General features: G+C 37.5%; 2 protein-coding genes and 2 pseudogenes across 5 annotated transcripts in view; 1 reads left to right on the top strand and 3 right to left on the bottom strand.

The window, feature by feature from the left end:
• The window catches only part of LOC146472867 (ankyrin repeat and MYND domain-containing protein 2-like), a 79,702-nt gene that overhangs the window by 11,713 nt on the left and 40,673 nt on the right, over positions 1-27,316 (top strand). Inside the window, exon 12 of one of the 2 annotated variants that reach the window (XM_085119112.1) lies at positions 3,926-3,992. The exons of the other annotated variant lie outside the window; for it this stretch is intronic. Within the exon in view, the coding sequence (XP_084975238.1) occupies positions 3,926-3,931 (6 nt within the window). The 3' untranslated portion in view covers positions 3,932-3,992. Of the gene's footprint in view, positions 1-3,925; positions 3,993-27,316 lie in introns of those variants that run through there. 2 annotated transcript variants of the gene reach the window in all.
• Positions 73-27,316, bottom strand: part of LOC146472865 (uncharacterized) — a 97,656-nt gene continuing 70,412 nt past the window's right edge. Inside the window, exons 3-20 of one of the 3 annotated variants that reach the window (XM_085119101.1) lie at positions 26,482-26,733; positions 25,656-25,776; positions 24,819-24,893; positions 23,981-24,052; positions 23,125-23,205; positions 18,494-18,565; positions 18,263-18,334; positions 14,907-14,978; positions 11,014-11,085; positions 10,117-10,191; positions 9,680-9,751; positions 9,498-9,569; positions 8,503-8,574; positions 7,455-7,765; positions 6,150-6,431; positions 3,921-4,330; positions 2,390-2,489; positions 73-964 (exon numbers count right to left, since the gene is read on the bottom strand). In XM_085119101.1, coding sequence (XP_084975227.1) covers positions 810-964; positions 2,390-2,489; positions 3,921-4,330; positions 6,150-6,431; positions 7,455-7,765; positions 8,503-8,574; positions 9,498-9,569; positions 9,680-9,751; positions 10,117-10,191; positions 11,014-11,085; positions 14,907-14,978; positions 18,263-18,334; positions 18,494-18,565; positions 23,125-23,205; positions 23,981-24,052; positions 24,819-24,893; positions 25,656-25,776; positions 26,482-26,733 — 2,438 coding nt within the window. In that variant the 3' untranslated portion in view covers positions 73-809. Of the gene's footprint in view, positions 965-2,389; positions 2,490-3,920; positions 4,331-6,149; positions 6,432-7,454; positions 7,766-8,502; positions 8,575-9,497; positions 9,570-9,679; positions 9,752-10,116; positions 10,192-11,013; positions 11,086-14,906; positions 14,979-15,900; positions 15,973-16,083; positions 16,156-18,262; positions 18,335-18,493; positions 18,566-23,124; positions 23,206-23,980; positions 24,053-24,818; positions 24,894-25,655; positions 25,777-26,481; positions 26,734-27,316 lie in introns of all 3 variants that reach the window. The other 2 variants (XM_085119102.1, XM_085119099.1) reach the window with 2 other exon arrangements.
• LOC146472869 (uncharacterized) lies at positions 11,623-14,899 on the bottom strand (annotated as a pseudogene).
• Positions 19,911-22,956, bottom strand: LOC146472868 (neuromedin-K receptor-like; annotated as a pseudogene).

Raw genomic sequence — 27,316 nt, 5'->3', positions numbered from 1 at the left:
ATTTGGCAGCCTTATTTGAAATGAATGCATCTGTCATATCAAGCCCGGGGTAACATGACAACACACCATATTTCTTCGTTCACCGTTTATTGCACGTCAAGTTCTACATCAATATTGTTTATGTTACAACTTAATCATTAATTGACTCTTGGACTCTTAAAATGCCTTTTGAAGTTCCAAAAAAGGGAAACATCTTTTAAGATTTGAAGTGTGCAAAATCTTAGTATCCAGTTATTAGTACATAAAATTGGTGCCTAAAAAATTTCAGTACTCTCATAAAGTTCACTCAGAGACTCTAAAAGTTTATAGACCTAACTCACAGGCCTCAAAGTTTTCCTTAAAGTCAGATTACTTCCGCTAAAAAAAATAGGCACATTTTGCTGGTTACAAGTGAATGTCTACTTAAGATGAGGGGTGAAGGCAAACTAACTATACCAAATGCTATTCTTTGTGATCACAGTTGCTTTTAAGAAACAAACTGAGTGTAATTTACAGTATCTCAATTAAATAAAGAGGTTAAGCCACTGCCACTGGCAGAATTTCAGCTAAACTTTGCAAAAACCAAACAAACACGTTTTGTTCCTTTCCTGTTTAAATAAATATGTCATGGAAGAAAAGTTTCGTTAACTCACTTTGGCGATAGTTGCCGACGCTAGATTTTTGTGAATCACAAAGTTGTACCAAAATTACATGGGGATAAAACAGTTTCCGAAACTCGTTTACGAAAATTTACTGAAAATTTACTGCTACCCAATCCTTTGTCTTTTTTAGGCTTTTCTTTCTCTTTGTCGGTGGAAAGAAGAGCGCTGCTAGTTCTCAAACTGGTGCTGAAATTGGCTGCTAGTGGCATTTTCATCTTCCGGTTGGATGCTTATTTCCTTTGGTAGTTGTTTTACAGACACGGTGGTCACAGTGATTGCATTGCGACCCACTGTTTCCAGCTCTGTGATTCCTTCATCGTGTCCTGTATGGGTACAAACCAGCCAAAAGTTACTAAACCATAAGCTAAAACAAACTTTCCCCATATGCTTTTCATTGGAATGTAACTTCAAGGCCAAAGTAATTGACAAAAACACCTTTTTTTAGGGGGTGGGGGTGACACAGATACTGTTAACTGGATAGTTAACATAGGGCCTCAAATTAACACAAAAAACATGTACTTCAAAAAGGATATAAGAGGATACAAAAACTCCAACAATACACGAAAAATCTGCCTTACCAATCACCTCAGAAACACGCTAACTGTGTCAAAGGATGTATGCCTAGCGTTTGACACGCATAGTACAAAAAGTAATGCGCTTTTTATCAGATGTAGCTTAAATTGCTTTCAAATGTTGCCTGATTTACAGAAAGGTACTTTTGATGCGCGTCAAAGGTAATACCGTTGACGCTATGTAAAAGTGCTTCTACTGACTCAAATATGGCATGCAGAGGTGACTGTTTCAGTTGGTGCACTTTTGACACGCCTTTGATGTGAATCAAAGGCTATCAAAACCAAATTTCCGTGCCTATTTACAAGCGTCGCCAAAATTCCAGAGTTGAGCTCTGGGATACCCAGCTGAAATATCTTCATGCGGAGACCAGAGATGGAAGGTCAAGACCGATGCTGCTTCCAATCACGTAACCTAAAAGAACTAATCAGTCGAGCCCGCAAGGCAAAGAAGTTTGAAAATGCCAACTCACAGTATACAGACGTACGTTGGGTGACCATGCGGGCTTGCAAGTAGACGAAACGTTCCAAAAGATATTTCAAAGCAGAATTGCACGTTGCCAGTACCAGAGAAAACAATACTGAGACCAACTTGAGTCGACTTTCAATTCTCCCGAAAAAGGGAAGAATCTCGTGCTAACAAGCGCGCTAATGTGAGCTTGGCCAAAGTAAAAGCAAGCCACCAGATGGTAAGTTATCGAAAGTACAGACATTCTGACCAAAAAGAGTTACAAGCCGACACAAGGTATCTCCACTGCCTCAACTTGTGATTCTGTTTGCTTAGGAGCGGAAAGGAGCAACCATACGCGACCAGACTGCCTTCAAGCAAACTTGCCCTCGCTGTATTCTATCTTAAAACCTTACCTAAACGTGACCGCTAAGCCTGGAACTTAACCCTAAAAGTCCATTCTTCTCCACATCAAAACCCTGACAAAATCTTTCCATCCATAAAAGTCCACCAGAAAATTCCTAACACATCCAAAGTCCCCAACCACCAATTTCAAACCCAAAAGCTAGTGGCCTTCGCATCTCGCCACCACTAATATACCTGAATGCCCCCTCTTTCCCCCACCCCTCCCCATTAATCCGGGTTTTAACTCCTACTATAAACGTTTGAATTCTCTTTCAACCAGAGAGATACCAGAAACCGGTTATGCTATAGTTCAATTCAACGCTTACCTAAGTTGTCTTGACCGGAGATGGTGGAGCTTGTAGGCCTGATTTTGGAGCTCACGCAGTGAAACATTCGAGTCAGCCATCCTGTTAGGACGCTTCTCACCTGGCAAATAAAGGCCGGAGTATAAGTGTGAACGCGTGTGAATGAGGGCGTAACTTGTTAATGCCGCAATATGATTAGTTGGATAAAAGTTGAAGTTAGACATTTTATTTCGCGTGTACAGTTGAGCTTGATTAAAGGGACAGTATCACGCTATTTTTAGTAACGCATTGAAAACCGAAAAGACGCTATTCGGTTGATAGCAGCCAAGATATAATGACCAAAATTCCATTAAAAGACCATCAGATATTTTTGCCGTCAGATGACCAAAATAAAAATGGGTTCAAATTTGAAGACGTCGGGCCGACGTTTTCAATTTTCGCTGTCGTAATGTACTAAAAATCGGTTGTACCATATTTGGTTCAACCTTTCGTCTCAGTAGAATCACAACTCATATTTCTTTCAATTAGCGATTTAGAAATTAATTAACACAGTGCTCAAAGTTTAAATTTAATGAATTTTTTTCCAAAATCATGATATCTCTCATGATACTACCCCTTAAAGAATATTAATATCCACCATAATCGAAAAAGATGGTGACTGGTACATTTACCCATAGATCCTAGAGTACCAAAACCTGAACACGCTGATAAAAAAGCACAGTATAATTCTGACAACTTCAAACCAACCATACACAATGTTGTTAGTGCAGGGATGAAATTCGCAAATTTATGGCTTTCTATCTGCCTATTGACTGTGTTAGGTTCCCAAGGTATTGTGGTAACATGTACAGCCGCCATCTTTTTCTGTACGATGGATTGGAAACGAAACCCTCTTCCATCACCCACAAGTCCGATCGAACAGGCAGAAATGTCGAGGCGTGGTTATCGTAGCAGAACCGTCAGAACAAAGTAGAAATCAGCAAGCATGTTTCTGCTCCGGCGGAGTAGACGAGCGCTCGAATCACTAGGCCAGGCCTGCAGGGGTGATTCTCCTATTCCAGGTCCATTGTTTTGTTCAGTCAAAATTTGTCACGTGTATCTCGTTGTTGTCCAATACCAAGTCTATCTTGTGGTCGTTTTATTGTGCACATTCGACATACTGGGGGACTTAGTGTATGGCGGGCGGCCGGTGCACCACCATCATCCAGTCTTGACCTGGTGGCTTCATTTGGATGGTTTCACTTAAACCTCAAGACTCAACGGTTAGAACCTCTTATTACAGCATGAGCAGCCGCACAGCTAAAAAGCTACTGCCCAATAGCTTTGGTTTGAATACCGGCCACGCTAAACGATCCGCAAGCGCAAAAGTCAAGACTTAACTATCTATAGCATGAACAGCACAATAGGAAAACACAGCTTTCATTTGAGTGGTCATACTGTTTAGGATTTTGCTGACTGGTTCATCAAATGTGGTAGCCACATTGACTTGACGCCGGACTGTACTTCAACACACCGGTGCTTTGTTCAGTTTTACAATAATTTATCTTCCTACCTTAGGCGTAGAAAAGGTGTAGAGCACAGGATTGACAGCGGAATTAACCGGCAGAACAAACACTGCAAACCACACGTAAACCAATCCTGAAGGATCGTGGAATTTGCCGATAAGAGCGAGAATACTCATGATTATAACAGGCACCCAACAACTGAAGTCCGTTAAGACGATAGCGAACACTCTCCGTGCCAGGGTGGACTCTCTTTTGAGGCTCGTGGAATTCGTTTGTGATTCTCCATGAGCTTTGATCCTCTGTTGTGATTTAGACACTGTAAGGATAATGGCGATGTAAGCTGCCAGAATGAAGAGGAATGCTGCGAGATTCAAAGCGATAAACACAGCAACTGAATACTCCCAGCCTGCCAGCCTTTCTTCAGATAACTGAAGAGGAAGACATACTGACGAACGACCTTAGGAAAGAAAATAATGCAACAAGTCTTTAGTGGAATTCAATAGGCCTTATCACGGTTTTCGACGCCATTTTGACGAGTAGGCAAACACGTCTGAAATAAAAGTGTTTGTATGGAAATCCGATGTCAAATAATTTTCAAAAAACAGCGCTTCTGAAAAATTCATGAATTGGAAACTTTTGGCACTAGGAAAACGATTTTAAGAAAAAAATTGGATGGGTGTAGCTGTGCCAGAAAGCGTCCAGTCGAGTTTTGAACTTTCCATACATTTGTCTGTATGGCACCCCAGCCGTGAACTGCTACTAAAAATAGTTCGCGGGAAAAAAATACAGGGAAATGTATGGAAAGTGCAAAACACGACTGGGCGCTTTCTGGCACAGCTACATCCCTCCAATTTTTTTCTTAAAATCCTTTCTCCAGTTCCAAAAGTTTCCAATTCATGATTTTTTCAAAAGCGATGTTTTATAAAAATTATTTGACATCGGATTTCCATACAAACACTGTTATTTCAGACGTCCTTGCCTACTCGTCAAAATGGCGTCGAAAACCGTGATAAGGCCTATTGAAAAGCTTAACGCACAACGTATAGGAAATGTGTTTGAATAATGCGCCTGCACTACGTCCGTTTCATTAAAGCCCCAAAGTTCCTTAGGGCATTCATGATCAGCAACCACTGAGTTCAGTCACTGGAACCTGTTTTAGAAATACTGACACCAAAGGGTTGGGACAGAGGGGAGTGTCCGTTCTATGGAACTGGTTTGTATTACAGAGGCGTATATTAGTTTGGTCTCTCTGGAACAAGTGAATTGCCCGTTGTAAGCGCCAAAGGAAACCTTGTAATGGGTAAGGTATAAAAGAGGTAACAGCAAAAAAATGCAAGCTCGATCTGAAACTAAATCATTAAATAAACGGTGCAAACATTTCGTGACAAGAAGAATTGACAACGGATGTTATTCCGCCATCAGAAAATTGTACCAGCACTCGCAAGTAGATCGTGGGGGATAGGAATACACAAGGCACACGACAAATTAAAATTTGAACTTTAGTAAACAGCTGTTTCGACAAAGGAAGTCCAAAAAAGCGTAAAAGCGTACGCGACAATGCCAAAAGGTAGTCTGGGAAATACCCGATAAATTTCAATAAAAGCTCAGAATCCATAACGCATAGGCTTGAGATGGTGGGCATCAGTATTGACTCGAACGGTTTAAAGAGCACCTTAAAATTACGAAAACTTACATTTTGAGCACTAAATCTTGCTTATATGCAAGGGAAAATCACTTTTTAAATGGAACCTCCACTCCGACAACAAATTGACGGTAAATTGTCAGAAATAGTGCCTAAATTCTAAATTTTGGTTAAAAAAGTAGAAGTGACATTCAAGTGTGGTAAAAGTTACATATGATTATCGCCTATTTTCGATTTCAAATTTCCAGGGCGCCGCCATGTTGGATTTTATGGCGTCATATGGTTGCCGCTATTGTTAGTAAGCAAAGGTTCTTTTGTGTGAAACAATAGAGCAACCATATTACGTCATGAAATCCAAGATGGCGGCGTCCGGGAATTTTAAATGAAAAAATAGGCGCTAATCAAATTCTTTTTTGTCCAACACAAAAATATCATTTCCATGTTTTCCAACGAAATTTAAAATGAGATTGTATTTTCAACGATTTAACGTTAATTTATTTCAGACTTTCGTAAGGTATCTGACAAAAAACAAATATTTAAAATACACGAACGAATAACTTCTCTTCCAGACAAGAGGTATTGCTCAAATTCACAGGTTCGTTTAAATTGAATTGAGGGGCTCTTTCCAACATACCATAAAATCCATATCTTCTGTCCTCGTTGTAAAAGTACGGGCTATCATTTGTTGGTACAGCGGCGATGATAGCTCCACAGACCCAAACCACTGCGCAAATGAAGTAAGTAACCTTTAACGTCAAACGACGACAGCTGAATGTGAAGACGATACTGATCAACCGGTCAGCGGTGATAACAGTCAGCATTAGTACCGAGACCTCGCTCGACAGCACCGACAGAGCTCCAGCCAGCTTACAGAGAGCTCCTGACCGCCATGTTAGGTCAAAGCTGAAATAAGCTCCTGTAAGTGAATCGTTTCAAATAAATAAATAATAATTAAAATTTTTGTAGCGCAAATTCCATATAAGCATGATCAAATGCGCTTTACAGGAATAAAAATTAATATAAACAATTAACTAATGTTAAACTACAGAAGTAGAGCTTAATAATGAATAAATATTTACAAAGATTTAAATTCTAAACTAATGAGGTAACAAATGAAAAGCATGTCTAAAAGAAGGTTTTAGTGATTAGACTAGTTTTCAATTACGTGACGAAAATTATTCGCGTTTGCCTTTGTTTTGTGCTCTCTGTGTGCCACTCACTTAGCCGTGCATGCGCACTAGAAGTAAAACCAAACCTGAGTTATTTTCTCCCACTTATCACCACTTTGCGTGTATTTGTTGTGAATTGTGATTGGTTCATTGTGTTGTCTGCGTCTGTTGTGATTGGACAGTATTTCCCAGGGCTACTTCCTTTAGGAACAGAACTGATCTGTATTATTTTGAAAATATATTTCAATGGATCTTCCATAATCATCGGTTACTTAAAAAAATAGATTCCATTTTTCTGTGGGGTGTTCACGTATAGATCACAGATAATATCAAATTGTGATGATAACAAGAAGTGGCACGCGAGCCGTAGGCGACTGTCACTGATGTTAGGACTCGTGTGGCCATGATGTTCTTACCACATTTTGACATCTCTCTACGATCTACAACTAAACAGACCCACAGTTTCTATCCCGAGCATTTGGATTCAAATTTACGACATAGCAGCCAGCAGTGATTACGTTCTTTCTGGATGTTTTTACGAAGTATCTGAGGCAGATCGACTGGCTCCAGAAAATAGCACTCACATTTGGATAGATTCAACATGCTATACCAGTCCTTGCTGGTGTAAAGTGATTCAAGGTTTCCAATATCGCATAACTACTGTTAAAAGAGCATACTAATTCCCAGAGCTTTCAAATGAGCTAAGTTAATCTTCTTGTTCATTCGTTAAGAAAATCAGTAATCCTTTGGCAATGTTATCATAGCATTACCTGCCCATATTTGGTCTTGAATGGCGATTATCATCAGATACACTCCCATGAGGAAGTCAGAAACCGCGAGGTTTGTCAAAAGACAGGTTTGAACCGGGTGGTCGTCACGTCTAATCAGACGCCAGGCAATCACTGCCAGGTTACCAAGCACGGCAAGGATACCAAGCAGCCAAATGATCTTCCTGGGGCCTGTGGCCTCGATCATGCGGTTGCAGCTTGAAAACGAGTCTCGCTCCGAAAATGGGACTATACAGTTGACAGTTGCGAGAACCCTAGTAGCATAGCAGCACAAGGAGAAGCTGTCTAAGTTTCTACAAAAAAAAAAAAAAAAAAAAATGAACATTAAACAGTGTGAATCAACACCGGAGCCTTAAATTACCGAGATGAAGGATGGCACTGGGATAAATGGTTAAACTAAGTCATTAAAAGGTTCTGTGGTTACATGTAACAAGATGTTATGTTTTGAGCCTGGTGACTAAGGTTCGACTCCTGTTGGGAGAACTTAGATTTTCTTTTTTCGAGTACAAACAAATCCTAGCACGATGAAAGATGTTTGTCACAAAATCCTAGTTCAATGGCTTCTGTTAATAGCTCCCACGAGTCTCCTGTAGCTGAGTAATAATAATAATAATAAAAATAATAATAATAATAATAATAATAATAATAATAATAATAATAATAATAATAATAATAATAATAATAATAAGCATTCAAACTAGTAATGGGAAGTTCTTAGGTTCGACTCCTGTTGGGAGAACTTAGAATCAAATCCTAGCACGAAGATGTTTGTCACAAAATCCTAGTTCAATGGCTTCTGTTAATAGCTCCTACGAGTCTCCTGTAGCTCAGAGGTAGAGCATTCAAACTAGTAGTGGGAATGTCTTAGGTTCGACTCCTGTCGGGAGAACTCGGATTTTTTTTTTCGAATATGGCTGTGTCACTGACTAAAAAAGTGCCTCCTACAAAATATACATTGTTTATAATAAGCAAAAAGACCATGTCTCTTGAAAAGACAAACTCACACACACACGTTTTTACCATGACTTACAAGATGTTTAGCTTGTGGAGGTCCTTGAACACGTTTATAGGTAGCTTTTTGATTAAGTTTACCTGTAGATATCTGTATGGCAAGACAAATAACCACGGATAATCAAAATATTAACAGTTTAAGCTAGGCATGCTATTTGGGTTATCCTTATAGCTTAAATTGTTCAATTATAGATTAAAATCCTGAAAACGACGAAGAAAAATCTTAGGAATAACACAAGGGTTAAAACGTAGCAATTTAACGAAACAATAACTCAGTGGCGGAGCTAGGAGATGGAGCACTACCTTGAGCATGCAACCTCGTTCCTAGGGTCTCTCCTCTTCACGTCCCAGGGAGCGTGAAGAGGAGATACCCTGAGAACGAAGCTGTTGAATTGGGGAACGAGGCTGCTGTAGACTGAATTTGTGTCTGTTTGTATTATACATGTGATATATTTTTTTTTATTCTAGATCATTTATTATACTGAGATTTTTAACTGTATAATTTATTGACTACCACTGTAGACAACTCACCAACGGCGATATTTTGTTGTGTGTACAAAACACTAAAACGCTTTTACATATGTTTTGTCCCTGTTATCTTAAAGAAGAAAAAACTAGCATTTCCTTTAGCGAAAGGTCGCCTCAGACTTTCGCAACGCTAAAATCGATATCAAGACTACTAAATCCTTCTGTTTTCGGAAGTGAAAATACGTCGTAAAAAGCAGCGAATAAAGGCCAGCTGGTATTTTCAGAGAGCCAACAGCTGCTCATAAATTCATAAATTTGTTTGACAGTTTAAAAACAGATGAAACCGTTTTACCTTGCACAAATTTTAGCTGTTAATAGGCCTAAAATGAAGTGAGAATGAAGGAAAAACAGTTTATCAATTTTGTGTGAATGTTCTCGTGAACGTTGGGTGCCCTTGTCTCTTCATAAATAAATCATTTTACTCAACTAAAAAAGGACCACAATTATAAGATGCTATCTGCTACTTAAATGTTAGGTTACACTCACAAGTTCTCCAGGTTGTTGAGTCCATGAAATATGTCAGCATAAAGAAACGTAATCTTGTTGTAGTTCAAATACCTTGAAAAACGGTAAATTTACAGCTTGAAACTATAAGTATAAGCTGTATTACTAAAGAAAAACGATCACAAAAAAGAAGGTATTTTGACAAAACAAAAACTCAAACTTACAGACTTTTAAGGCTCTTTAACTCCTTGAAGATGGATTGAGGTAAACTGGATATTTTGTTACCAGAAAGGTCACTAAAATAAATCATTAAAACAAAAGACATTCATCATGAGAAAGCCATTGTTCAGTTTTGTTTTAGACCGTAAGAATATTGAATCTCTCCGGGAAGATCTCCATCCTTTGTAACTTCAAAATGATTCGAGTGACAGCAAACAAACTTTGTGACGTCATGTTAAAGTGTGACCGGTTACTTACGATAGAACTTTATAAAACATTTTGAATATAATCGCTCAAAACTACTCGTTTGTCCCTTTTCAGAGATTTTCACTCGTCATATGGCGTAATGGAAAATTTGGAAAACCACTCCGCAAATCTAATGCATTAGAATTTAATCCACTCCGCAAATCTAATGCAGGAATTACTGAACAATTTAACTTACAGAGTTTCCAGTTTTCTTACCGTTCTGAAGACAAACTGATCCGCAAACGAAGAGATTTCGTTCAGTGAGAGGTCACTAAAAAGCAAGTGAAAATATTAAAACAATGAAACAGAATGGTATTACAAAACCTATTTTTTAAGAAACATCTTACAAATAGTTAATAATTACCCTGCAACATCGCGAGAAGTATCACCTAATACTTAAAGGCCGTAGGCCGAGTTGGCTAAAATCAGGCGATCATTCGGCAAGACTTAAAGCAGTTTTATTATTTAATATATTGATAGCAAAGCGCAGTTACATTGCAGACAAGCTGGAGATGATTTGTTACATATTCTTCTCCCCTACGTAACCTACACACGAAATACGTATATCGAAAATACCTGTTGTGTATAGGAGACGAATATTGAATGCATCATGACCATATCTGGAAAGTGTTACAATGGGTTGAGTAAAAAAACTGTCAGAAATCAGTCTTTTTATTGTTCATTTCTGGACTAGTTACCCCGTCTCCTGGGCAAACGGATCAGAGTCAAGCGTTTGACTATTGAGCGAATTCGGTAAAAAGGCCAGCAGGTCCAGAACGTATAACAGAGGGGACGACGTCCTGAACTTTTTTCTTAGAACGTTGGGGTTCTTTAACGTTTTCTAGCTACACATTGCACATGACAGGAGAGAGAGAAGGCCAGCGGCTTAACGTCACCGCCCATTACCATATCATCTGAACTGCGACAAGGCGTTAAGCACAGTCCGGCCTGGATTGCAGCCCGAAATCTCTCAGTACTGTGCAATATTGCGCCATATCAATTGAGGTAACCAAGGGAAGTAATTTAAACATGTAGGTTAGCGGAAAAACAACGGAAACATCCATTTAATCAAAAACATTAAAATACAACTTACAGTGATATCAGTTCTGTTAACTTCTGGAATATGGAGTCGGGTAACTGAGAAATTTTGTTCCAAGAAAGAACCCTACAAAAAGACGACGGAACGTGATTACTCAGTTGATCAGCAGTGATTATTTCGTGTTTCTTTGCTGGCTGATATTGATAGATATTGAGATATTGATATATTGATAGTGATGGAATCTCTTTTGACTTTATAATTTTGTCAACTTTGTATTTTTAAGATTACATGTTTAACGTAATTTTATTGTAAAGCGCTATATAAATAGTTATTATTATTATTATTATTATTATTATTATTAATATTATTATTATTATTGCTATTATAGGAATAGCATAGTAACTTTATGACATTTTTGTTTCTCTTTAAAAAAATTTATAGGCTTGAAAGTTGTCTCTTTTTTCATTGAAATGAATTGTAAATAGTTTTTAATAGTTCTTTTTTCTACTTTTAACTTGTGAATTTCTTATTATATTATTTTTCTTAATAAGAAAATTATTACTATTACTAATATTATTATTATTATTATTCTTATCATCGGTAAGTAAAGGTTTAGATAAACATAGGCAAGTGAAAATAAACGATAAAACCGAACAAGTTTTTGGAGTCGTCATGACGCCATTATCGAGTTCGAAGTAATTAGATATTCTCATACTATGTTAATTTTTGGTGAACTATTTCTGACATTGACTTTATTGTTATTATTTCGAACTTGATAATGGCGTCATGACGACTTCGAAACGTTCGGTTTTATTGTTTATTTTCAGTTGCCTATTATTATCTGCAAACTGAATAGTATCTGGTACCTGTCGAAACAAAGAGTTATTATATGTTTTTTGTTAATTTTCGGAACAGAGATTATTCGTCTGTTTAGTAAGGCGCACTTAATGTCACTCGACCTTTTATTACTATAAGGCGTTTAAAGTTAATGGCTTTTGATAGAAATCTGTATTGAAAGAAAAGGTTGCATAGGGCGATGGCGGTACTGTTTACGTCTTAGTATGGAGGCCTTAACAGTTTTTCTTAATTTGTAACTGAAGTTGATTTCATGTTACCCGGAGACGTAGCTGCCATGCACCTACCAGTCACTTGGATTTTTTTTCTATTTCACCAAGTAAAACGGGTTATGTGAGGAATATATATTTTTTAATTTTTGGCTTATTAAATAGAAACAGGTCAAGGTTCCATTTTCAACAGAAATTAAATAGATTTGCGAGTAACTAAAGGCTTTCAGAAAGCCTCAGTCCTTTAACTGATTCTGTTTTAATTCTATGACCAGATAGTCTCGGAAAGTTTGTGGATTTGTTGTCATTCTATTCTCAGGCAACTGGCATTGAGAAATTAATTAATGAGGGTTTCCCGGCTAAACTAACCCATTCAAGACAGATATTAGTAGAAGGGCCATTTTCATTGAAAAAAAGACCTAAAATTAAAGCTTCCTCAACTTCTAAACTCAGAATGTCAGGTATGACAAAGGACACTCGCTAAACCAGATGCTCTTTCTCATTAAGTAATTTCAGTAAGTTGGAAGAACTCAAAATATCTCTTTAAGCTCAAAACAAAAACACCCTTCTACGTACAACTGACTAATTGACTTTACTAATTATAACCCTGTATTTCTTTCCTCGTTTAAGTACGTCGAGATTACACGTTGCCATTGTTTCTATTGTTTTAGGAAAAAAATTTTTTACAAGTTTTTCAACATGACATCTTAACATACACAAGCTTAATATCTGTTGACATTATCTCTTATACTGCTTATAATATAGCTATTACATACACAGCTCGTGCTAATGAAATAGAGTTTTTACCTAAATTGACAACGTTCTTATTTGTGTTCAAACGTTCGTTCGTTGTGAGTTGAGTTGAGTTGAGTTAAGTTGACTTGATTATGCGTGTACAATATAGCGATCTCTTTATTAAAGAGGTCTACTTCATTTCAATGGTGTCTAACGTTTGTCGCCGCTGCAGCGAGGAAGCACCTCCTGGTGCAATACGATTGGAGGAACATCTCAGAAACAAACAAGAACATAATCTCTTTACACCAACACAATAACTTGAGCTGAATGTGATCAGAATAGATGGATTTATCACTGTATTAAGCAAAGGAAATATATAATAAAACAAACCCACTAGTAGAAGACATTTATCCTTAAAAAATATCGCAGGATAGAGTGATTTAAGAAAAAGATAGACGTAATGAGGTGTCCAGCAAAAAAATCCGAAAACAATTGATGCAAATATTTTCATTGTTTTTTTCCTGCTTGTGTCTTTTTGCCTTTCCTCCTGTAATTCTATTGCTGTTTCGAAACTGTACTCTTGTTCTTTCTAAAGTTTTCATTATTAGAGGATACAAAACAAGTATTAAAATCAACGGCGCGCAGCACAATAAAACAAAAGCAAAGAAGTGATAGATTTTCAACGACGATTTGCTCATCATATTTCTGCAAAAGGACTGTCTTTTAACCTCGATTATTTTGACATGGACGATAAGCGGGGCGAAAAACAGCAACGTTTTCCGAATCCTTCCAGACATGTGTCCAGCATTCAGTGGGAATACGGTTGCAATGAATCAGTCAACTGCCATCAGCACCAAACTCAGGATAGACACTACATAAGACAGTGACCGTGAGTAAATACCCAGCTTACAAGACAACAAAAAAGGCTGTGAAATCAGACCAATCAGACCTCCGCCAGATTTGAGCATACCTTAAGTGGCATACCGCGGCCAGTTGAGGACTACACCAACCAGGTCGGAAACAGCCATGTTCACAATGTAATAGTTGGAACTTGTCGAAAATCGCGAGAAGTATCACCTAATACTTAAAGGCCGTAGGCCGAGTTGGCTAAAATCAAGCGATAATTCGGCAAGATTTAAAGCAGTTTTATTATTTAATATATTGATAACAAAGCACAGTTTCATTGCAGACAAGCTGGAGATGATTTGTTACATATTCTTCTCCCCTACGTAACCTACACACAAAATACGTATATCGAAAATACCTGTTGTGTATAGGATACGAATATTGAACGCATCATGACCATATCTGGAAAGTGTTACAATGGGTTGAGTAAAAAAAAATCTGTCAGAAATCAGTCTTTTTATTGTTCATTTCTGGACTAGTTACCCCGTCTCCTGGGCAAACGGATCAGAGTCAAGCGTTTGACTAATGAGCGAATTCGGTAAAAAGGCCAGCAGGTCCAGAACGTAACAGAGGGGACTACGTCCTGAACTTTTTTCTAAGAACGTTGGGGTTCTTTAACGTTTTTCCTGTGGCCTCAATCATGCGATTGCAGCTTGAAAACGAGTCTCGCTCCGAAAATGGGTATTGACAGTTGACAGTTGCGAGAACCCTAGTAGCATAGCAGCACAAGGAGAAGCTGTCTAAGTTTCTACAAAAAAAGAATGAACATAAAACAGTGTGAATCAACACCGAAGCCTTAAATTACCGAGATGAAGGATGGCACTGGAATAAATGGTTAAACTAAGTCATTAAAAGGTTCTGTGGTTACATGTAACAAGATGTTATGTTTTGAGCCTGGTGACTAAGGTTCGACTCCTGTTGGGAGAACTTAGATTTTCCTTTTTGGAGTACAATCAAATCCTCGCACGATGAAAGATGTTTGTCACAAAAGCCTATTTCAATGGCTTCTGTTGTTAGCTCCCACGAGTCTCCTGTAGCTCAGAGGTAGAGCATTCAAACTAGTAGTGGGAAGTTCTTAGGTTCGACTCCTGTTGGGAGGACTCGGATTTTCTTTTTTCGAATATGGCTGTGTCACTGACTAAAAAAATGCTTCCTACAAAATAGACATTGTTTATAATAAGCAAAAAGACCATGTCTCTTGTAAGGACAAACTCACACACACACGTTTTTACCATGACTTACAAGATGTTTAGCTTGTGGAGGTCCTTGAACACGTTTACAGGTAGCTTTTTGATTAAGTTTTCCTGTAGATATCTGTATGGCAAGACAAATAACCACGGATAATCAAAATATTAACCGTCTAAGCTAGGCATGCTATTTGGGTTATCCTTATAGCTTAAATTGTTCAATTATAGATTAAAATCCTGAAAACGACGAAGAAAAATCTTAGGAATAACACAAGGGTTAAAACGTAGCAATTAAATGAAACAATAACTCAGTGGCGGAGCTAGGAGATGGAGCACTACCTTGAGCATGCAACCTCGTTCCTAGGGTCTCTCCTCTTCACGTCCCAGGGAGCGTGAAGAGGAGATACCCTGAGAACGAAGCTGTTGAATTGGGGAACGAGGCTGCTGTAGACTGAATTTGTGTCTGTTTGTATTATACATGTGATATATTTTTTTTATTCTAGATCATTTATTATACTGAGATTTTTAACTGTATAATTTATTGACTACCACTGTAGACAACTCACCAACGGCGATATTTTGTTGTGTGTACAAAACACTAAAACGCTTTTACATATGTTTTGTCCCTGTTATCTTAAAGAAGAAAAAACTAGCATTTCCTTTAGCGAAAGGTCGCCTCAGACTTTCGCAACGCTAAAATCGATATCAAGACTACTGAATCCCTCTGTTTTCGGAAGTGCAAATACGTCGTAAAAAGCAGCGAATAAAAGCCAGCTGGTATTTTCAGAGAGCCAACAGCTGCTCATAAATTCATAAATTTGTTTGACAGTTTAAAAACAGATGAAACCGTTTTACCTTGCACAAATTTTAGCTGTTAATAGGCCTAAAATGAAGTGAGAATGAAGGAAAAACAGTTTATCAATTTTGTGTGAATGTTCTCGTGAACGTTGGGTGCCCTTGTCTCTTCATAAATAAATCATTTTACTCAACTAAAAAAGGAACACAATTATAAGGTGCTATCTGCTACTTAAATGTTAGGTTACACTCACAACTTCTCCAGGCTGCTGAGTCCATGAAATATGTCAGCATAAAGAAACGTAATCTCGTTGTGGTTCAAATACCTTGAAAAACGGTAAATTTACAGCTTGAAACTATAAGTATAAGCTGTATTAATAAAGAAAAACGATCACGAAAAAAGAAGGTATTTTGACAAAACAAAAATTCAAACTTACAGCCTTTTAAGGCTCTTTAACTCCTTGAAGATGGATTGAGGTAAACTGGATATTTTGTTACCAGAAAGGTCACTAAATTAAATCATTAAAACAAAAGACATTCATCATGAGAAAGCCATTGTTCAGTTTTGTTTTAGACCGTAAGAATATTGAATCTCTCCGGAAAGATCTCCATCCTTTATATCTTCAAAATGATTCGAATGACAGCAAAGAGTAAATTTGTGACGTTATGTTAAAGTGCTACCGGTTACATGTATTTCTTTCCTCGTTTAAGTACGTCGAGATTACTCGTTACCATTGTTTCTATTGTTTTGAGAAAAAAATTTTTACAAGTTTTTCAACATGACATCTTAACATACATAAGCTTAATATCTGTTGACGTTATCTCTTATACTGCTTATAATATAGCTATTACATACACAGCTCGTGCTAATGAAATAGAGTTTTTACCTGAATTGACAATGTTCTTATTTGTGTTCAAACGTTCGTTCGTTCGTGAGTTGAGTTGATTTAAGTTGACTTGATTATGCGTGTACAATATAGCGATCTCTTTATTAAAGAGGTCTACTTCATTTCAATGGTGTCTAACGTTTGTCGCCGCTGCAGCGAGGAAGCACCTCCTGGTGCAATACGATTGGAGGAACATCTCAGAAACAAACAGGAACATAATCTCTTTACACCAACACAATAACTTGAGCTGAATGTGATCAGAATAAATGGATTTATCACTGTATTAAGCAAAGGAAATATATAATAAAACAAACCCACTAGTAGAAGACATTTATCCTTAAAAAATATCGCAGGATAGAGTGATTTGAGAAAAAGATAGACGTAATGAGGTGTCCAGCAAAAAAATCCGAAAACAATTGATGCAAATATTTTCATTGTTTTTTTCCTGCTTGTGTCTTTTTGCCTTTCCTCTTGTAATTCTGTTGCTGTTTTGAAACTGTGCTCTTGTTCTTTCTTAAGTTTTCATTATTAGAGGGTACAAAACAAGTATTAAAATCAACGGCACGCAGTACAATAAAACAAAAGCAAAGAAGTAATAGATTTTCAACGACGATTTGCTCATCATATTTCTGCAAAAGGACTGTCTTTTAACCTCGATGATTTTGACATGGACAATAAACGGGGCGAGACTAAGAGCTGGAAGAAGCCACGTGGGAAACAGCAACGTTTTCTGAATCCTTCCAGACACGTGTACAGTATTCAGTGGGAATGCGGTTGCAGTGAATCGGTCAACTGCCATCAGCACCAAACTCAGGATAGACACTACATAAGACAGTGACCGTGAGTAAATACCCAGCTTACAAGACAACGAAGCGAGAAAAGGCTGTGAAATCAGACCTCCGCCAGATTTGAGCATACCTTAAATGGCATACCGCGGCCAGTTGAGGACTACACCAACCAGATCGGAAACAGCCATGTTCACAATGTAATAGTTGGAACTTGTCGAAAATCGCGAGAAGTATCACCTAATACTTAAAGGCCGTAGGCCGAGTTGGCTAAAATCAGGCGATAATTCGGCAAGACTTAAAGCCGTTTTATTATTTAATATATTTATAACAAAGCACAGTTTCATTGCAGACAAGCTGGAGATGATTTGTTACATATTCTTCTCCCCTACGTAACCTACACACGAAATACGTATATCGAAAATACCTGTCGTGTATAGGAGACGAATATTGAATGCATCATGACCATATCTGGAAAGTGTTACAATGGGTTGAGTAAAAAAAAACTGTCAGAAATCAGTCTTTTTATTGTTCATTTCTGGACTAGTTACCCCGTCTCCTGGGCAAACGGATCAGAGTCAAGCGTTTGACTAATGAGCGAATTCGGCAAAAAGGCCAGCAGGTCCAGAACGTAACAGAGGGGACTACGTCCTAAACTTTTTTCTAAGAACGTTGGGGTTCTTTAACGTTTTCTAGCTACACATTGCACATGACAGGAGAGAGAGAAGGCCAGCGGCTTAACATCACTGCCCATTACAATATCATCTGAACTGCGACAAGGCGTTAAGCACAGTCAGGCCTGGATTCGAGCCCGAAATCTGTCAGTACTGTGCAATATTGCGCCATATCAATTGAGCTAACCAAGGGAAGTAATTTAAACATGTAGGTTAGCGGAAAAACAACGAAAACATCCATTTTATCAAAAACTTTAAAATACAACTTACAGTGATATCAGTTCTGTTAACTTCTGGAATATGGAGTCGGGTAACTGAGAAATTTTGTTCCAACGAAGATCCCTACAAAAAGACAACGGAACATGATTACTCAGCTGTTCAGCAGTGATTATTTCGTGTTTCTTTGCTGGCTGATATTGAAAGATATTGAGATACTGATATATTGATAGTGATGGAATCTCTTTTGACTTTATAATTTTATCAACTTTGAATACAACTTACAGTGATATCAGTTCTGGTAACTGCTGCAATATGGAGTCGGGTAACTGAGAAATTTGGTTCCCAATAAGATCCCTACAAAAAGACGACGGAACGTGATAACTCAGCTGATCAGCAGTGATTATTTCGTGTTTCTTTGTTGGCTGATATTGACAGATATTGATATATTGATAGTGATGGAATCTCTTTTGACTTTATAATTTTATCAATTTTGTATTTTTAAGATTACATGTTTAACGTAATTTTATTGTAAAGCGCTATATAAATTGTTGTTATTATTATTATTATTATTATTATTATTATAAGAATAACATAGTAACTTTATGACATTTTCTTTCTCTTTAAAAAAAATCGCCTTAAAAGTTGTTTCTTTTTTCATTGAATTGAATAGTAAATAGTTTTTAATAGTTCTTTTTTCTTCTTTAACCTTGTGAATTTCTTATTATATCATTTTTTTAATAAAAAAATTACTTTTATTATTATTATTATTATTATTATTATTATTATAATTATTATAATTATTATAACTATTATAATTATTATAATAATTATTATTATTATTATTATTATTATTATTATGATTATCATCATCTGTAAGTAAAGGGTTACACATACATAGGCAAGTGAAAATAAACGATAAAACCGAACAATTTTTTGGAGTCGTCATGACGCCATTATCAAGTTCGAAGTAATTAGATATTCTCATATTATGTTAGTTTTTGGTGAACTATTTCTGACATTGACTTTATTGTTATTATTTCGAACTTGATAATGGCGTCATGACGACTTCGAAACGTTCGGTTTTATCGTTTATTTTCACTTGCCTATTATTATCTGCAAACTGAATAGTATCTGGTACCTGTCGAAACAAAGAGTTGTTATTTTTTTTTGTTAATTTTCGGAACAGAGATTATTTGTCTGTTTAGTTAGGCGCACTTAATGTCACTGGACCTTTTATTACTATAAGGCGTTTAAAATTAATGGCTTTTGATAGAAATCTGTATTGAAAGAAAAGGTTGCATAGGGCTATGGCCGGCGGTACTGTTTACGTCTTAGTATGGCAGCCTTAACAGTTTTTCTTAATTTGTAACTGAAGTTGATTTCATGTTACCCGGAGACGTATCTGCCACCTACCAGTCACTTGGATTTTTTTTCTATTTTACCAAGTAAAATGAGTTATGAGCTATATTTTAATTTTTGGTTTATTAAATAGAAACAGGTCAAGGTTCCATTTTCAACAGAAATTAAATAGATTTGCAAGTAACTAAAGGCTTTCAGAAAGCCTCAGTCCTTTAACTGATTCTGTTTTAATTCTATGACCAGATAGTCTCAGAAAGTTTGTGGATTTGTTGTCATTCTATTCTCAAGCAACTGGCATTGAGAAATTAATTAACGAGGGTTTCCCGGCTAAAATAACCCATTCAAGGCAGATATTAGTAGAAGGGTCATTTTCATTGAAAAAAAGACCTGAAATTAAAGCTTCCTCAACTTCTAAACTCAGAATGTCGGGTATGACAAAGGACACTCGCTAAACCAGATGCTCTTTCTCATTAAGTAATTTCAGTAAGTTGGAAGAACTCAAAATATCTGTTTAAAGGGACACAGTCACCTGGTGCACATGCATATTAGATACCATTTCTTAGCTGATTTGCATATCACACTTCATCCGCAAGTCTCGCGCTGAGAAGCGCATCCTTCGAAAAATCCAAACAAACCTTCTCGAGTTGAAGTGTTTGCCAGTCAAAATTATTATAGTGATTATAGACCTAATGTCATGTTTGAACACTCATTTTCTTGATACCATGGAAAATTTACTGATGGACTTGTTCAGGGAAAGCCAAACGTCAACGAATACCTCTGAAGTCGAAGAATCATTTAATTGTTTATTTCGGTATCCGGTCGTGTGAAAAATTATCTTAGCTGTTTCTACGTTTTACAGTGTTTGCATGAGAAGCAAATTGAGTTCAAATATTAGAGAATATGTCAATTTTAAAACGTAGCGAATCGCCTGAACTGCGATGTAGCGAAACTACCGGTAAGCTTTATTTCTGCTTTCAATCATATATTTTGCGTTTATAATTTCGTTTCTACAACTTCACCGTTAGCTAAATTTAGGAACCAAACCCATGTCATTATAAGACCGCTTGCTCAACCCGTAGAAAACAAGGTTCTAATAGAGGTTTTCCTTGTCGAGGAGATAATCAACGGTGTACCGAAGCTTGTCTTCGTCTGAGCTCCAAACCAAGCAGCTATGACGCAAAGTTCTAACCGTTTACGAAGATTTCCTCCGCACGAACCTTTCGCCAGATTGAGAAAATGCGATTTTCCAAATATATATAATGGAGATTTGTTCTCCAGTGTTTTTGATTGATTTCTCTTGTTATATTGGTCAACGCGGGCGATTTCTTCCGCCCGGCGCCTTCACGTTTCCCACCTCTTCTTTTCATGTTCCGTTGGAGACGCGATCCAAACTGTTTTTATCCAAATATGATAAAATAATACCACAGGATCAGCAAAAGCATACTCAGAAATAGGTTTCCAGTAAAAGATTGAAAATCCAATAAAACACTGGGAAGATTGAAGCGGATTGCTAGATGCATTCGACGCGTACTTTTGATTTCGGGTTGAGGTGGACGTTTTTCAAAATGACGAAACTAGTGTCCAGGTCAGCGCGGTCACAAAGGTGACTGTGTCCCTTTAAGCTCGGAACAAAAACACCCTTCTACGTACCACTGACTAATTGAATTTACTAATTATAACCCTGTATTTCTTTCCTCGTTTAAGTACGTCGATATTACTTATTACCATTGTTTCTATTGATTTGATAAAAAAACTTTTTTACAAGTTTTTCAACATGACATCTTAACATACATAAGCTTAATATCTGTTGACATTATCTCCTATACTGCTTATAATATAGCTATTGCATACACAGCTCGTGCTAATGAAATAGAGTTTTTACCTGAATTGACAATGTTCTTATTTGTGTTCAAACGTTCGTTCGTTCGTGAGTTGAGTTGAGTTAAGTTGACTTGATTATGCGTGTACAATATAGCGATCTCTTTATTAAAGAGGTCTACTTCATTTCAATGGTGTCTAACGTTTGTCGCCGCTGCAGCGAGGAAGCACCTCCTGGTGCAATACGATTGGAGGAACATCTCAGAAACAAACAGGAACATAATCTCTTTACACCAACACAATAACTTGAGCTGAATGTGATCAGAATAAATGGATTTATCACTGTATTAAGCAAAGGAAATATATGATAAAACAAACCCACTAGTAGAAGACATTTATCCTTAACAAATATCGCAGGATAGAGTGATTTGAGAAAAAGATAGACGTAATGAGGTGTCCAGCATACAAAAAATCCGAAAACAACTGATGCAAATATTTTCATTATGTTTTTTTCCTGCTTGTGTCTTTTTGCCTTTCCTCCTGTAATTCTGTTGCTGTTTTGAAACTGTACTCTTGTTCTTTCTAAAGCTTTCATTATTAGAGGGTACAAAACAAGTATTAAAATCAACGGCACGCAGTACACTAAAACAAAAGCAAAGAAGTAATAGATTTTCAACGACGATTTGCTCATCATATTTCTGCAAAAGGACTGTCTTCTAACCTCGATGATTTTGACATGGACAATAAGCGGGGCGAGACCAAGAGCTGGAAGAAGCCACGTGAAAAACAGCAACGTTTTTCGAATCCTTCCAGACACGTGTACAGTATTCAGTGGGAATGTGGTTGCAATGAATCGGTCAACAGCCATCAGCACCAAACTCAGGATAGACACTACATAAGCGAAGCGAGAAAAGACTGTGAAATTAGACTTCCGCCAGATTTGAGCATGCCTTAAGTGGCATAGAGCGGCCAGTTGAGGACTACACCAACCAGATCGGAAACAGCCATGTTCACAATGTAATAGTTGGAACTTGTCGAAAATCGCGAGAAGTATCACCTAATACTTAAAGGCCGTAGGCCGAGTTGGCTAAAATCAGGCGATCATTCGGCAAGACTTATCTCAATTTATCTCAATTTTACGCTTTGTATAACTCGTTACGAGAATTTTTCTGCTTCATAAGCTACTCAAATAACATCAGTGTTGTACTAAATTCAGCCCAACTAAAATTGAGTTTTGAATGTTACAGGAATGCCCTCAGCTACGGACATGATGAAATCCCGGAGTTGCGAATGTATAGGACATGTTCTACGTAAGGAGCCAAAAGATGACGGAAGAACAGCACTGCATTAGACACCAGCGGGAAGAAGAAAAAAAGGGCAGACCGAGAGACACGTGGAGAAGATTGGCAGAGAAAGAAAGAAACAAATGAGTTGGAACGGGTTGAAGCGCTGGAAGGCTGTGTAACAAGCTGATTAAAAGCAGACCAAAATGGAGATCTTATGATCACGCCCTTTTCGACATATAGCAGCCAATCAGGGCAGCAGCCATAAATCCCTGTCCAATACATTCCCTTCACTACAGAAAAGCCTAAACTCAATCAGAGTTCTTAGATGATACAAAGGACAAGTAAGTTACATACAAGTTACTTATTTCTCAGTCCGTACGCAGAGAGATCAAGGAACCCCTTCGCAGGCTAGTTGTTAGCACATAGGAAATTCAATAAACAATGACTTACAAATATTCCAATGACGACAAATTGTTAAAAACTCCGGGCTTGAGTTCAAATAGTGGATAGGTGTAATGATAATTTATCTCCCTGAAGAGAAAACAATAAGAGCATTTGAGTCTCCAAATGAAAATGCAAACTAGCTAGCATGAGAACATTATGGGTTACATATATAAAGAAGTGAAGTTTACCCCAAAACAAAGCCAGCTCCATCTTTGCTTACACTCAAAGGCCAGGTCACTGACTGTAAAATGGGCTATTCAATATGGGCTTACTGGCTTTTTACTTATGTAAACATTTAATTGCCTCTCTAGCTGCAATAGTACTTAAGTTTTTGTTAAGATAAGATAAGATCCTTTATTTAACTTAAAACAACTTTCTCCAAAGCACAAGAACAAAGCCAGAAAACGAGTGCATATAGATGTCTTCATTCCACTACAAATGTCAGAGAGTCCGCAATTTGTATGATCGAGCCATACTTTTTCGGTCTTTAATGGGGCAGTGTCACCTATTTTTAGTTTCACTTTGAATAGCGGAAAGACATATTTCTATTAATTGGAACATTAAAATAATGGTTCAGGTTTGTTAAAAAAGTATGAATCATTTTTGTCCGCAGATGGCTTGGATGGAAATGGATTGCAACTTGAAAACTCGGCCAATTTTTTCAAGTTTCTACTGTGAATTTTGGAGAAGCTGCTAACAACTAATTGTAGTTTACTCTTCCGCAGATAAATCCATTCACATTTTCCTCCAAGTGCTCTAAGAGTGATTTCACTTTAAAGAAGGTGTTCTTTGTGGAACACTTTAGCTGTTGTGGCCAACACACAGCTAAATATCCACATGATAATTTCTATTTCTCACTTACAGAATCTTAAGTTCTTTGAGCCCAAGGAACGCATCCTCTGTCAAATTGTTTAGTGATGTCCTCTGTATTGACCTGTACATGGAACAATAACAGAAGTAGTATACCTTCAGGGGAATTAAGCCCCGTAAGTGCCGAGGTACCGAGGTAAATCATTGATATGCATAAGGTTCGAGTCCATGACGTCATCTCTTGTTATAACCTAGGGAAAAAATGCTTTCCTGCATACTAATAAGTGCCTTCTTCCATACTAATCAAGTGCCTTCCTGCATACTAATTAAGTGCCTAGTCAGTGCCTTCCCGCATACTAATTAATTTACTTCCTTCATACTAATAAGTGCCGAGGGTTTACTAATAGGCGTCACTCCAGTAAAATAAAAACAATAAACTTGCCTGGGCTTGCCCGCTAATAGTTAACACGGATTGGATCTTAAGATTTGTATTGTCAGTTTGAATAAAAGCGCGGTTTCTCTTGGTAGCGTCACTCGTGCAATCCGTTTGCTGGGAAAATTTATCTCCCGAAATTTCAGGTTATTCGTGATGAATATCGATCATTACCGTTAAAAAACAAAACACACACACACTAATATATACAAAGTGGCCCTGAAAACTATATTTCAAGTTTGTTTGACAATTACAAAACCGTTTTCTCCTATCTATCTCGAGGAAATGAAAAACTATTAATATATAAAGTCTCAGCGTTTCACACACCGTTAGTCAGTTAATTATGCGAGTTCGCAAGCCCAAAGTTGCATACAAATTAGTTCAGCTCTGCTGGAAAAACCCCAAGGGAGTACCTTGACACTGGTGTTTTGATAGATGCTTTTTAATTTGTACTTACAAGTATTGAAGACTCGTTAAGTTTTTGAAAAACCCCACAGGAATACTTCCACGCAAAGAATCGCCATTACATAATCTGGAATCAACACATGAGGACAAGGTAAATTGTTTATGCTATTATGAAAATAACAAGATTAAGGAGCAATATATTCGGCAAATTTTTTTACTTTTGGTGGGTTGACAGCGTGGCTCAAGGCAACGTAACCAGTCACAAGGCTTATAGAATAGTTAACATACGATAATGGTTATAAGTAGACATTCACCACGGTCTATTGTAATTTCGATCTGATTGGTTCAAAATTTTACGATCGTTTCTTACCCAATGGAAAACAATCACGCCCACTAATTCCTTGAAAACGGAACAGCTTTTATCAACTGGCAGTTCAAATTTTGGCCAGTTATCAGTTATGTGTATTAATTCAATGCCAAACCAATCAAACCTTTATTTAAACTATATTTTAATTCGTGGCCTAAGCTATACCTGATCACCGCATTAGCATGAAGAAACCCAGAAAGTGTCGTGAATAGAATTGTGCTTACTCTTTTTCTTATTTTTATTTGCCACACAAAGAAATTACAAATAAGACACAATAAAATAGTTTAAATTAAGTTACAAAGAAAAAGTGGAGAGGAGACCGAAAAGAAACTAGAAAGCTTATGCGTGCTTCGGTCTCCCCAAGTAAACTTAGTTGGCGAGTCGAAGTCGACTAGTCAAAGAACCGAATAGCTGTAACTGATCGAAACTGTTTTCAGAAAAAAAAGGCTCTTTGACTGCACTATACCGGGTTTAAGTATTACTGAAACATGTTAAAGATATGTTCCCAATGTTTGGACTTACAAGTACTTGGCTGTGTGTGGGATGTCATATGGAGGTATGTTGAGGTTTTGTCCAAGGCATTGGACTTTCATCCAAGAAGGACGTGGCTGAAGCATTGAGCAGTTACACTTTTGTGAGCAACCTGAAAGAAAACAAAAGAACCTTGGAAATGTTTGATTTGGGGGAGAGAGGAAAACCGGAGTACCTGGAGAAAAGTTATCGGGCAAGGACTAGAACCAACAACACACAACTCACAAATAACAAGAAAGACGGGAATCGAGCCTGGACCAAATTGACTGGCGGAGTGGCGTGACTACATATCCTCAGAAACCCAGGAGCAGATAATCGGACGGGACGAAGACTTCACTGGTGAACCAGTTCACAGTCAAAGCTCGTCATTTTGATTGAATGTTACTTCGAGATGTTCCATGATTTTTCATTATTAAAAACTGGATAATTGTATAATGCAATTCCAGGCATTTAATTGGCTTAGCGGCCATGATATATGAGCCATTTCTTGTTAACATTCGCAAAGCATTGGAGAGAGACGTTAAGTTGGTCTGGTTTTGCGTTAATTAATGATTCGTTCGTCTGAGACGGTCAAAAGGAAGATTATTCCTCCACAAGAACATTTCGGTTTTGCTTCATCTTGAAAGGACCAGTAATCCTAGATTGGGAAATAATTTCATCATCAGGTGATCCGTTTTGTACAGGTCTTTATAAAAGTACAGCTGATCTACGAGTCGCATAATCAGACAAGTGAGCGAAACTGCATTGTCTTCCCCAAATTTGTCCCAAACAAGAACGAATAAACATAAAGTATAAAAACGGGGGGATTCCAGCTTACTTTGCTTGATGACCAGAAGTGTTATATTCTCAGTTGATCCAAACAAGTTTTTTGCCGAGCAAAAGTACGGTCCTTCTTTTGCTTGCCAAGCGGATAGTTTGTACATGACACTAGTGCTGTTATGCAGTAGTTGTCCATCTTTAAGCCACACGATCTGGGGAGCGGGGGAGCCATGAACTGGGCACCGCAAAGTCGATTCCGATCCATCAGCTATTGTTACACTGTGTTGTCGCAGAGAATATTGAGGAGCTTCTGTGTAAATTAAACAGAAGAAAGATAGCTTTAAACCGTTCCCGCCTTCATTCCTGTAGCACTGCAGTTCATAATTTTAAAATAAGAATGGATAAATTCTATAGCGCCATGATTCATAGGGTCCTGGCAGAGGCGCTTCACAGTTCAGGTCACGCAACATAAAATATAACTGGCGACTACAGAAATCTAAAATTGGTTTTATAACCTGCTAAACAAATATAGGTCAAAATTTTACCAACATACGTAAAAGTTACATCCACATTTTTCAGCATAGCCAAAGTAACACTCAACTGCGCTCTTTTACATGGACAAGTACACATTTTATTTCGGTACTGAGATTTCAGCAGCCTTTAAAGTTAAGCCACCTTGCACAACAAAATGTTATGCCCAAATATTAATCTAGGATTTCCTTGACAGGTTCAAAAAGCGTGCAATTACCTTGAGAAACAAAATAAATAGTCACACAAACTGAACTGAAATGACTTTGATCTGCGTTCGATTTGAAAAGAACGTCCTCCTGGACGAACTGTTGCAACAGTGGAACGACTTCTTTCCCGCTAAATGAACATGTACCAAAAATCGT

The sequence above is a fragment of the Pavona decussata genome, unplaced genomic scaffold (genome assembly GCF_977016875.1).
Source record: "Pavona decussata unplaced genomic scaffold, jaPavDecu1.1 SCAFFOLD_96, whole genome shotgun sequence".
NCBI lineage: Eukaryota > Metazoa > Cnidaria > Anthozoa > Scleractinia > Agariciidae > Pavona > Pavona decussata.
This window is presented reverse-complemented; position numbering and strand designations above follow the sequence as displayed.